This window comes from Coregonus clupeaformis, chromosome 15, assembly GCF_020615455.1.
Source record: "Coregonus clupeaformis isolate EN_2021a chromosome 15, ASM2061545v1, whole genome shotgun sequence".
In the NCBI taxonomy this organism is placed as follows: Eukaryota; Metazoa; Chordata; class Actinopteri; order Salmoniformes; family Salmonidae; genus Coregonus; species Coregonus clupeaformis.
In genome coordinates this window covers 38,274,386-38,287,809 of record NC_059206.1, presented here as the reverse complement: position 1 = coordinate 38,287,809, position 13,424 = coordinate 38,274,386, and the positions used below count along the sequence as shown (strand labels likewise).

Below are 13,424 nucleotides of genomic sequence, written 5' to 3'. Positions count from 1 at the left end.
GCTGTGCTGCCTTGGACTTCACGTTTCGTTTTGTTTGTTGTTTTGTCGCGGTGTTTAGGTCTGGGAGTTGACCAGAACAATAAGACTAGAAGGGACAGTGAAGAGACAGACACAGACAGGCAGAAAATGATAAGGGAGGAGGAGAGGTATTAATGGCAGATTCAGCAAGATGGCTAGACGCGATTCAAGCCAAAGACCTAAATACATGAGCCTCATCATCATTTCCTTAACATCCTCTATTATCTTATCCTATCATCCAGATCATATCATACATCTCATAAAGGCTACATCCTCTGGCATCTAAAATCATGATGCATTCCTTCAACCCTGACTCACATCTAACTCACATCTAAATGGGAATCACCACCATCGTTCCTCAACATCTCTTCTTCTCATGGAAAATAAAATGTAAGGCGCTGCTGATAAAAATAGATAAAGACAGAGGAGGAATGGAACGGCACTTCTCTATAGCTCATTTACCAGCAAACCGCTTAGTGAGGCCGTTGGCATTTCCGGGTCAGGCAGAGGGGTCAGTGTGACTATGGTTTATATTCTTTGTGACCGGTAAATAGGATAAGGGGAGGATCTCTCTCTGTGTGTGTGTGTGCTTTGCTCAGTGGTGGCAGACACCAAGGGGTGATTTACGTAAAGTAGTCCCCCCCCCAGCCTGCGCAGTCACAGGCTGTTGACTCTGTCACATGAGACAGCGTTTCTTTATGGGAGGTAATCTGGATATTGAGTGGACATTATGAAGGCACAGGGGCAGAATAACAGGAAGCTGGGTCTTGACTAGGGCAGGAGAAGAGGGATGATGAGAAAAGAGAGGGAGGATCTCGCTCACTGAACAGTGGGGAAAGAAAGAAAGCCACAGTTCATTAACGAAAAGATGAGAGGCTGGAAAGAAAGAGCTGTTTGTGTGGTGGGTATTGGCTTGACTTTACTCATGCCCCTTCTCTCTCTCCCTTCTCTCCCTCCATCCCTCCCCCTCGTAGTGATGACAATGTCCTCTGCCTGGGCTCTCCGTCATCATCAGGCCAGCTGTCTAAACAGGGCATTTCCTGTTGCCCTCACGAACATTGTTGTTTCCTGTTCAACCCCCCTCTCTCTCCCTCCATCCTTCCATGGCGCTGATCAACCATAAACCCCCTCCCCCATAGACCTTGCACCATGTAGTTATAGTAGGGAAAGCCTAGGTCTGCAGGAGCGCTGATATAGGATCAGTTTAGCCTTTTAGATCATAATGAATAAGGTTATATAGACAGGGGTGAGCTGATCCTAGATCAGCACTGGTATTCTGATATGCTTTGTGAATATGAACAGGCCCTGGAACTGAAAAGCTATGATTGTCTCTTAGGTGTTCATTGCAGTTTTGATCTCTCGTAATAAGTTCTCAGAATAAACCATTAAACGTGTCTAAATCCGATCATTAAATTCTGCCACTGTGAAACGTATCAGCTGAATGATAACTGATCTTTCTAGAAAATGGCGAGGTATTCGAATCATCAGAGGAATTTAAAGATCAATCACACAGAACGAGCTGAAAATCCTCATACATTTTCCAATGGAGCATTGTCCTCTGCGCTCAATAATATCAGCCCTTTCCATAATGGGTGTCAGTGGTAATATGATATCCTGTTTAGATACGCGTCTACTGATTGGGACTCAGAGACTCAGACCAGGGTCGTCTCTGTCGTATCTGTCCTGTGATCATATCTGGGTAAGGAGACAGACAGTCTGAGCTGGGGGGCATCAGGGCCCAGCCCCCAGCACAGCCAATCCAGATCTGAACGTGCCGCAACCGTGACGCCTGCCACCCAATGACCCCGCAGGGTGCCGATAAAGCCCCAATCAGATCTCACCGGGCTGGGCGGGACTTGGTCCTAGTGCTGACTGTTGATTGGGTCGGAAGCGACACCTGACCCTGCTCTTCCTGAGGAAGGAGGCGGTTTAATGGTGGGATAATTTATTAAGCACCAAAAGGACACTCCCCCAGTGGACAAAGTATTAGGAACAGAGAAAGCAAATACATTATTTTTTTAACTGTTCCCTCTGAGGTCTCCACACAATGCCAGTCTCTCTGACTCACTCCCTACTATCACACACACACACACACACACACACAGTAGTACATCAGCTGCCCCTGTGTCTGTGTGACAGAGAACAGAGGTTGGGGAGGAAACTCCCTGTGGTGCGGCGTGGTGCAGTCATGGAGTGAGGGATAGCAGAGGCCGTGAGGTCCCAGATAAACTCGACCTATCAGCCGTGCCAGTCAGACCGGCAGCCCCTCCCACACATTTAGCATCCATACTCCTTACTTTATCTCCTGATTATAACACACGGCAGCGCTGCTTCCTAATGACCCGCCATGCAAACCTCGTCCCCTCCTTCCCTTCCATAGGCAGTCACTGAAGCACAAGTGGTGGAGTGCATGTGGAGGAATCAGAGATGAATAGAACAGGAAAACAACACCCTCCATAGGCTAGGCTAGTCTGTAACCAAGAGGGTGATTGAATATGTGTTTCAGATCATGCATTATAGCGCTATTCTACCGAGCTCTTTGTATGTTGCCTAACATGTCTATGAATATATCTTGCTAATGATACTGTATATTGGGTTTTACTGTATTTAAGGGTTATGCATAAAACATTACGAGGAAATTCAGAATGAATTATTCATATGGTCATAATAGAGCTCTGTCAGCTCTCCTTGGTGTTCTCTTTTTATTGTACCTCTCGTCTTGTACACTCTTAGAAAAAAAGGTGCTATCTAGAACCTAAAATGGGTTCTTCTGCTGTCCCCATAGGAGAACCCTTTGAAGAACTGTTTTTGGCTCAAGGTAGAACCCTTTTCGGTTGCATGCAGAATCCTTTCCACATTATTGGCCATCATTGAAATCAAGAATTTTGTTCTAGACTGGTTAAATAAAGGTTCAATAAAATGTATGGTTCTAGAACATGTGACCTCTACTCTGTTTAACCAGGTTTTCCCCTTCTCTCCCCCAGCATCCCAGCAGACGTGTGAGCCAGTGGCGGTCCCTGAAAACCAGAATGCCTGGATCAGGGTGAGAGAGATGCTTCCAGGCTGCTGGACCAACTACACCACTCAGGACAGCAAAGAGGTTCACATCCTCAGCCTGCACTATACTACTGGGGTAAGGCAATCTACTGTATACAGTTTGTCTGTCCTAAACTACTGTGGAAGGCTTCCACTGCATTTCAATCGACCAGTATGCTCAGTCTGAAGATGTCCAGGATTAAGACACAGGTTCCAATATGCAGTACACTGATATGTGAGGTAATAGGATTTTACTGTAGTCATATTTTTTCAAATGACTGTAGCCATAGTTTTTCAAATAACACCATAGCATTAACTTTTCAAAATGTTCTGCATTGTTAGATTACATTCTGTAATATCTGGAGTCCATATAGTAGATAGCTACTGTAGCTCAATATAGCTGGAATGTTTGTCCCATTCCTGGGGGAAACATTGTTCTGGGAGAGTGTCTGTGTGAGATTGATACCAGATGAGCTTTAGCACACCAGGCTAGCTTTCTCATGAGATTGATGCCAGATGAGAGTTAGCACACTACGCTAGCTTTCTCATGAGATTGATACCAGATGAGCGTTAGCGTGCTAGGTTAGCTAGTTTTCCCATGTGGCTGAGAGTCAACATTAGGGACACCTCCTCTGGTTAGCCTGATAAGTGCAAACACATGCCAAACATAGCATGGAGCTGGGGTCGCCCCTGAGGTGAATGGTGTTCCTTACAGGCTTACACTACATACACAGTAGTGTGAAAACACACCACTGCATCCAACAGCCTGCATGGGGAATGGGGCTACGTGTGTGGAGTAGAGGTTGATGTCAAAAAGTTGTACCATAAATTGCAGTAGGATCAATTGGAAATAAATTGAGGAAACTGACCCTAGATCAGTGCTTAGGAGGACGAATGTAATCCTACACTGCTATTTCCTACGCAGACTTCATTTTTCATTTTCTGACAGTGTCTGGTCAGCACATATTAGTAATTTCTTTATAAGTGCTCTCTCTCTCTCGTCCTTCACTCTCTGTCTCTCTCTCTGTCTCTCTTTCTCTCTCCGTCTCTGTCTCTATCTTTCTCTATCAAACACACTCACGCACGCACACACACACGCGCACACACACACGCACACACATACTCGGCACACACACACACGCACTACATTTCTCTCTCTCTCTCATTCCCTATTTAATATGAATTAAAGGGGGCTCACCCAGGAGTAGGTCTGTGTGGTATAAATTACCCATAAGTTACAGGGGGTGAGTAAATGAGTGTGTGGTTGTGCATCGGATGAGACGCCATCACAGAATGATACAGTATCTGAGGATGCCTGCCTGGATTCCTCACCTTAATGAAGGCTAAAGGAGGCCCTCGGCCTGCCTGCACTAAATGGAAAAATACTGGAAATCTCTTCCTGTTTTCCTCTGCTTCTCTCTCTGGCAGACGTCCTAGAAAACAACTAGAACATGCAAACTTTTTCTTAACCATGTTTTTATGTACACAGCTAAACAAAGACAGATTTCTTCCAAGAATGGTCTTAGAGTGGATCAAGAAAGAGAAATGTGGTGTAGAAGAAGTGTTAGCTCTTTACTGCCAGGTTTTATGAAACACGAAAAGATTGGAGAGGATGAACACAAAGGCTGTAGTTTGTCTGGAGCTGGAGGGTGCCGTGTGATCCCGTGGACATTCCACAGAGCAAACATATCCTGTTCTCCTGTGGGACCAGGCTGAATGTTTGGAATTGGAGAGTGAGGGTTCATGCCATTTCTCAACACACACAGCCTTATCACTCCCTTTACTGCATCAGTTTGGGGCAGTGCTGAAAATGTACGATTTGGAAGGCTTGGAGGCTTTGTTTATCCTCAGACACAAAGCAGGGGTATGTCCTTGGCTGAAGGCAAAATTACCAGTGGATGGAAAGGAGAGTTGTTATTCTCTCTCTCGCTCTCTCTCTCCTCTGTTTTTAGCAGTTTGATTTAGGGTTTTATAGAGTAGTTCACTGCTCACCTGCATGCACTCCACACAGACAGAAAAACAAATCACTCCTCCCTAAGCAAAAGAGTTCACGTGGCCTTCCCCCCTCCCAGCTCCCCATCACCCCTGAACTCCCCTCACCCCCTGCCAGGATTCAACCCTGACCATTCCTCAATTTCCACTGTAAACAACTATGATGGAATATTAGGCCACCTAAAGAAGGGAGGTGGGGACAAAGGTGTTTGTGGAAGGGAGGGGTCATATGGGAAGTGTGGCTGCCTGGCGGCTTGTGTATGGGTTCAGCATGGGAGGGGGATGGAAGGACAAGAGGGAGAGAAGGGAAGATGGAAGGCAGGAGGGCTGGACAGGGCAGGAGGGGAGGCGCTTGTCCAGACCCCAATGATGTCACATTCTGGCACGGGCATTGGCTCACAGCCTAGACTGGACCGTCGGAGCCAGCTCGGGTTAGGGGAGAGAGACAAAGAATAACGGGAAGCTGTTATGCACCAGCAAAAGCCCTCGAGAGAAAAAAAAAGTCTGAGGAGGAAAACAATTGTATCTTGAAAGCACAGGAACAAAAATAGCAAGGGCGAGCGACCAGAGACGACAACGTGCATTGTTCCAACTTATAGAGTATGTTGGAGAGAGTGATGGAGAAAGTAAGAAGAAGAAGCAATGACAGTTATTTTATAAAGACCATTGAGTTTTGGTTAAAAGTGAAATTACAGTTTTTTCCCAACTGATTTGCATGCGTAAATCCTGTTGACTCATACAGTATATTAGTCACAGACACATCCTTGACTCTATTGACTCAAACTGAGTGAATAGTGAATAAGTTGTCCATACCAGACTGATACACTGTCAGACAACTGGGAAAATGAGTCACACATTTACTGTATACTGTGTGATTTGCTAGAACACTCATGGAATAACGATAGGATTCATAGCAATAGGATTCTCAACCCCAAACTATTTCCAACCAGGATAACAGCTCATCTAAGACCCTACTATGTTTCATTGAAAGGGAAGTGTAAAGTCTAGTTGTCAGCAAAGTACATAGTCTAAACAATGGCCACTTCACTTGTTGGAGGCAACAAGAGGCCAATTTATATCATGAACAGCAGAAGAAGAGAACATGTATCTCTCAGCTGACTGGTTATTGAGTAATCCTGCTTCTTCAAGGTATTTCAGGAGGCATTCTCTGAGTTTCGATGATAAACATATACTGACACTATTGAAAAGACTAGGCAAGCGGCGTACTTTAATGCTCTGAGATGATAGACAGTGGCAAGGGAAACTGATAATTTAATCAGTTAGACTGTTTGCCTGCAGCTTGGTCTGACTCCTTGTCAGTAATTCACACACGCATGCACACACACACACAATCCGCAAGTAGATTTTGTTTGATGAGTGAGTGTCGAATTTGGTCAACACATTTTTTTTCTCGTAATGCTTAGGAGTGTACTGATATAAGTAGGACACGTGACATCCCGGCAACTTTGAGAAAAACACTTTGTATCAGTTTTCTCAAGATGGCTATGCATATTCATGGCATGAGGCTAGTAGCATAGCATCTCTCTCCATTGAATACAGGCAGTTGACGTCAACAACCCTCATAGAATATTCAAAAAATTAAATAATTAAATTGATCCACCAATCCAAAGAAAGGATAGGCAGGAGCTAGACAGCCTGCCGTGCCGCTTTGTAGACAAGGACTCCCATTGTTAGGGCGGAGAGACATGTATCTTGTCAGTATATCCATAATCTTTGACGAAGGTTTGTCTGTGGATCGGAGATGATCACAGGTGTGTTCTGTGAAGATGATTAATAGAAAAGAGGAGTGAGTCAATTAAGGTGGACAGAGGGGAGATGATATCAAACTGCCTATTGGTCACACTAAATGAGTGTGTGTGTGTGTGTGTGTGTGTGTGTGTGTGTGTGTGAGTGAGTGTGCATACATGGACACAGCATCTGTTGCTCTCTTACATCCACAACACACTGCTGGTCCTGCCTGGCCTGTTTACAGCAGCTATCGTGGTGTGTTGTCTGTCTGTTTGTGTGTGTGTGTGTGTGTGTGTGTGTGTGTGTGTGTGTGTGTGTGTGTGTGTGTGTTGAACATGGCCCTTGCGGAGGCCTTGTGTATTAGCCCAGTGGTAGGCCTCAGACAATACACTGGGGGGCTCCTCCCACCAGCTCCAAACATCAGGGGTCCAACTTTTCCACCTAGGCCCCTCGCCTCAGCTCAGCGTGGCCCTGTCAGAATGCACGCTGTCAACAGCAGGCAGCAGACGATCAATTTAATAAGAGTGAGCATAGACAAATAGAAAGACACCGTGTTCCTCAGCACCCTCGCACAGTACTCTCCACGCAAAGAACCAAGGCCAGCAGCCAAGAGAATCTAGCTCCAAACAAGCAAGCATTCAGAGATTTTTATAAAAATCGCTTTGAGAGGCTTTAAGACGGGATAAAAGCGGCTTTTTGTTCATATTAATAGTTAATTCCCCAAAAGCTCCTCTTCAGAACTGTATTTTGGAGGTATTTAAGTACTGTCGTCCACTTCAGTATTTTAACAACAAAATGGGATTCACAAAGTAAAAATGGATTAAATTAAGGTAATTCATTGGCAAGTTGAAAACAGAATATAAATATCCTTTCTTCCTCTTTTCTTTTTCTTCTTTGTTGCTCTTTGTAAACTTCACTGGCTTACAATGCATTCTTCACTTACCAGGTAAATATTGCAAGAACATATTCGACTTACCTAAAGCTGAAGCCCAACACTGTTCACCTGTTGTCCACTGTGGTATGAACTGTGAACTAGAATATGCTTATCTTACTCTCTGTACATCTGACTACCAGCCTGCTGAATCCTGATGCAGCCTAGTGGAGCTGTGCTTTGTGCGCTAAGCGTGTGTCGGGGCCACTGCCACTCAGATAGAGACTGTCTAATCTCCTCTAGGACCACTGAGGCAGATAGTGTACAGGAGGGCATTGATGCACGTCTTGTCCTCTCTCTGTCAGGGCTTGGAGTCAACTGCAGGGGGCTGGCAAGGTGGACATGTTGACTCTGCTGTCACCGGAGAGGGGAGAAGAGATTAGTGGAGAGGATATGGCTAAGCCTCTCACCTCTGTTCCTACTGGTACTCCAAGCCTCACCTCCACTCCTCCTGGTACTCCAAGCCTCACCTCCACTCCTCCTGGTACTCCAAGCCTCACCTCCACTCCTCCTGGTACTCCAAGCCTCACCTCCACTCCTCCTGGTACTCCAAGCCTCACCTCCACTCCAAAAATGCAGAATAGTGTTAAATGCCTTGGGGACAAAAATGATGTCCCAGATTTAATCATGTAATATTAGGCATACCAGTGTGTGCCCAGTGGGTATCTACTTGCGAGCTACTCATTGACAGCCCACGAGCTACCGGACATGCAATTTTCTACTAAGGTGGAACTTTGGTAGGCTGATGTGAAGGCTACTCAGAGCCATTGGACATGAAACAACGATACAAATGTAGATAAACAATTTTCTTTTGCAGGTGCCTTTTCATTTTAAACACCAGTGGTGCAACTAGTGCTTTCTAATTGCACTGAACCAAAACAGTGGCGCACAGGAGCGAATAAATACTTGAGTGGTCAAAACCATTCATCTTGAGGCGACGGGGTGCAAAATACAATCTGTTAATTATTATATCATATATAAAATTGACTTATATATTTTAATACAAAAACATGCGTTTGCACCCCTATTTTGAAATTGGGGATGCAGCTGCTCCGTTTGCTCCATTGCTCAGGGCCTATGCTGGTACCCCAAGCCTCTCACCTCCACTCCTCCTGGTACCCCAAGCCTCTCACCTTCACTCCTCCTGGTACCCCAAGCCTCTCACCTCCACTCCTCCTGGTACCCCAAGCCTCTCACCTCCACTCCTCCTGCTACCCCAAGCCTCTCACCTTCACTCCTCCTGGTACCCCAAGCCTCTCACCTCCACTCCTCCTGGTACCCCAAGCCTCTCACATCCACTCCTCATGGTACCCCAAGCCTCACAGCAAGAACTGGTGCTGGACTGGGATCACTGGTGTTGGATTGGATGAATGAGCTGGTCCCACCAGTGTTGTGCTGGTTTGTCTGTAGTATTGGACAGGTTTTGCTGTAGACTGTTCCTCTGCTATAAACTCCTTGGCAGCCCTAGCCATCAAAACGGTCAGCCAACACCTGCCACTTGGGATGAATATGTCATATTTCCACATTACACAGTGATTTATAGTAGCTAACTTTCCCATTACTAGAGAGACTACGTAATGTTTTGTGTCTCATATTAGCTGATGCTATCAAATCACACAAATGACACCTACCATCAACGGAATCTTTCGCATCTTGTTGTCTCTGGAATTGAAGAAGTGAGGAAAGCGGTACATAATTTAGCATGCGGGCCGTCCTTCGATTTTTCATGTATTGTCCTGAAGTGAAGGGAACAGAAATGGGCTTCTCTCAATGACTTTCTCTGTGGGAGAGACAGAACACAATAGAAACCCTTGTGTTGAGCTGTCAGGCAACATTCCAATCCCAAACCCGGTCCTTTCAAAATAAATTAAAGGTGTTAGATTAAATTTGTGTCCCGAGAACACCATGTGTTACCCCACCATACGATCATTACATTGCAGTGTGGAGTCATTGTATTTTAAATGATGCTGTGCGCTGACTCTGTGAAATGGAATAACACTGTTGAAGGAGAAGTCGATTTTTCAACATGGAAGTGTGGAATCCATATACGAATGAGGGGAATAGATTGGGAACCAGGTTTTGTGTGCTTGTGTGTGTGTGTGTGTACAGTATGTACTAGTCAGTCAGGCAAACATGGTAGCATTCCAGTAAGCCTTATCTTATCTGTCATAGTACATTTTATACCACTTATCAAGAGACAGTCATGAACAAAGACATTGCCCCTTATGGAAGGTCTATAGGGTGACCAAAATGAGAACAGATTAGGTCTCAGAATCCTACAGTAGACATTGCCTTCCCCAGTGTGACCCTGTCCAAAAAGCGCCAGAGGACAAAACAAATGTTTATGCCGCTTGATTTATTTTCTTCCTAATCACAACAAAGTTCACAACGCCACCACCACTTCCCCTGCCAGCCATACATGTTGTTTATGCTATATTGACTGTACATATTATGCATGCCGCTGTTTTGAATGTACAGCCATTGTTGATGTGGTGATGATGTTGATGTGTACTGTACACTCAGATGGTGGAGGGGGGTTAAACTTGTTTTTCTGAAGCTAACAAACTCAAATTGTGAATTGTGACAAACATTTACTTTGTGTTACAGTCATCATCACATTTTTCCTGAAGTTTAACTTGATTAATCTGTCTTCTCTAGGCTCCCACCATGTTTGATTTGAACATGACCACTGCCCAGCCAATGCACCTCATCATCACCACAGACTCAGAGCAGATCACATACACTGCGGCCCATGCTAACACGGATGTCAGCTTTTACGTAAGTACCACCTCTCCTTATGTAATTGTTGCCTTTTGCCTCCTACTTGTTTCCTTAGGGGTTTGCATCTGTTAGTGTAAGAGCAATACTTTAAGTCAGTGTATAAAGAGTACATGAAAATATCTATGCAAATTATTATTCCAGAAATATTACACTAGCTGGGAGGAAAGTAGATGCTGACTTCAACGTCTTAGGCTATTAGACTTAAACCTAAATGCCCGATAACCTCTGTTGCAATAGAGAAGGATCTCAGTAGGTATGATTGCATTGAAACTGATAGCTGGCTAATGGGAGCTTGGTGAGGGCTGGGAGTCTAGCCTGGCATTTGTCCTGTTCCTGCCAGCTGAGCTGCTCTGCTCTGTGTAGCTCTAGTGTTTGGAGCCTGGGAGGGAGGGGGGTTGAGGGGGGGTAGAGCCTCACTGCCAGGCCTCCCTACTTCCATAGTTAACCAGGAGAGAAATGCTTTCCTGCAGGCCCAGATTGGCCAGCTGTATGACAAAGAACCAGCCACTGCTGTGCAACCCCCCGGGCCAGTTTGGAGAAGCAATTACCCTTGTTAGTTTTCTGGACCTGTGTGTATTTTATATATGGAAAACATAATAAAAAGGGTCTTAGAGTGTGTTGGAGTAGGGAGTGATCAGAACAAGCTAATACCCACTGGGAACAAACTGATTGAATCAACGTTGTTTCAAAATAATTTGTCAATGAATTGGGACGTGGAATCTACGTGGAAAAATCATTGGATTTGAAAAAAGTCACCAATGTAAATTGTTGTTTTTAGGGTGAAATTTCAACCACAGGATTCTGTCATCATTGTAACCAATTTTCAAAATAGACAAACCTTGTATAAATTATGTTGAATTTGTACCTTTGAAACAATGTCAGATCTTCAACGTTGCATCCACTATCAGAAAAAAACAATACGCTAAGTAGCACCTCCTACTGAAGTCTATCTACAGCTATTAATTTGGTCTCCCATCCATGCTTTTCGCAAAGTCCAGCCGTGCTTAGCTTCGACAAAACATTGTCACTGACTCCTACCAATGTGCTATCGTGAGAATGATTATTGAGAGATCTCTTAATAACAAAATATATTCACTGTTGCGATCAAAGTCATTCCAAAGGGTAGGTTTAACAGAGCAAATGAAATGTAACCATACTTTATCAATCATATATCATCAATAGCATTTGCAAAGTCAACAACATTGTTTCAATTCAATCCAGGGTTAAACTAAAAATAGACAATACATATAGGCCTAGGGTTTCAAGCTTTGGTTGATTTCAAATTTGTCTACAAATTAATAATCTGATATGTTGGATTCAAGTCTCCATCTCAAACAAAAATCAAAGTTAAAGAATATGATTAAGTCAAATCAAACTTTAAATACACTTTAAATAATATATTCTTTAACTTCAATGTTTGGTTGAGATGTAGACGTGAATCCAACATATCAATTATTGTAGTCAAACTGGAATTAAAGCCAGACTAAATATACATCTCCTTCAAATGTTGATATATTGTTGAGTTGTCAACCAAACACAATTCAATAATACTTTTGTAATACAGTAAATAGCCTAAAGCTAAGGCTATCTTACAATCTAATGTTACAGTATTTATTCAAACTTAAATTGAGTAACATCCATGGCCACATTGAGGTTAGCCTACTGTAACTATGAATGTCTTCTTATGTAATCATAGAACGCGTGCTTGTTCAAGATGATAGCATGCAAAGGTCGGCAGGTCTGTGGAGATCTTCACAATTGCTATAATAGTCTGTGCAGAATCTCGAACGGCATTGATCACTTGCACTACGTGCTTTTAATGTAATCTCAACTGCAATCCAGGTTGTTTGGTCATTAGATGAAGAACATTGATAACACATCAAATTGTATAAATACAAAATATCTGACATTGTATACCCATTTGAACTTTGTTGTGCTTTTAAATGATTGAAAGCATAGTGATAACACATTGGGAATTCAACAAACTTCTGGCTGTCATTTTGAGTAGGTGAATAAACATCTCAACAAAATATTACCCACATTTCCACGTTTAAATGACGTAGTGTGCCCAGTGGGTAGTCTCAGTCATACTGGGGATGTATAGTGTTATAGTGGAGACATTAACTTGAGTATTGTGTTGTTCAATCAACCCAGAAAGAGAGGACTCCAGAGGAGAGATTGTACATCTCAAAGGGTTTCGTCTTGTCAATAGAATTTTGGAAATTAAGCAGAAGGGAAAGTGTGCATCTCTAGGACTGATAGGATGTTTTGTTTGGAAGTTTGAGTAAATTATATTGTTAGTGATTTGGGATCCCTGCCTGGGAATTTAACCACCCCTTGTCTGCAGGCATCCATACTCTTAAAACAGAACTCTTGCTTTTCATCACAATGAACATAAGTACCAAGCTGAGAGTTCAGACAAAGTCCACAGCCCAAGCATCCTCCTATTGAGCTCTGCTTCTCACACAAGGGGTAAAATAAATAACTTTATCTTTTATCTATTTCGACCCTCTAGTCTCTGTTTAAGTTGGCCATATCAACTTCTCAATAACCTTCCATGATAATAGGATGTTTACAACACTGTCAGCAGTCTGTGGTATAGCCTTTCATGTCCTGCAGAGAGGGAGAACATTGCACATGAAGAGGGGATGTTTTTGTGGGATGGAAGGATGGGATAGTGTGTAGTGGATCACTGGGGAGTGTTACCATTTTAATGGAAGAAAATAGCATCTGTGTGTCTGAGGAAGTGCGTCACGAGGCTGACAGATCTGCTGGGTACTTGCCTAGTGTTATATCCAGCTGTGACTGGGACAGGGACAAGTCACCACACACACTCAGATGGGACCGAGTACATTTGCGTACATTCACAAAAAGCCACCAACCTGTGGGTTCAACATCAAGGTTTAAGGTCTCTCAA

The 13,424-nt window shown here is 43.8% G+C and overlaps 1 protein-coding gene across 1 annotated transcript in view; it reads left to right on the top strand.

Moving 5' to 3' along the window:
* The window catches only part of LOC121582485 (endoglin), a 55,117-nt gene that overhangs the window by 28,753 nt on the left and 12,940 nt on the right, over window positions 1–13,424 (top strand). The window contains exons 3-4 of the mRNA XM_041898304.2: window positions 3,003–3,151; window positions 10,385–10,504. Coding sequence (XP_041754238.1) covers window positions 3,003–3,151; window positions 10,385–10,504 — 269 coding nt within the window. The remainder of the gene's footprint in view (window positions 1–3,002; window positions 3,152–10,384; window positions 10,505–13,424) is intronic.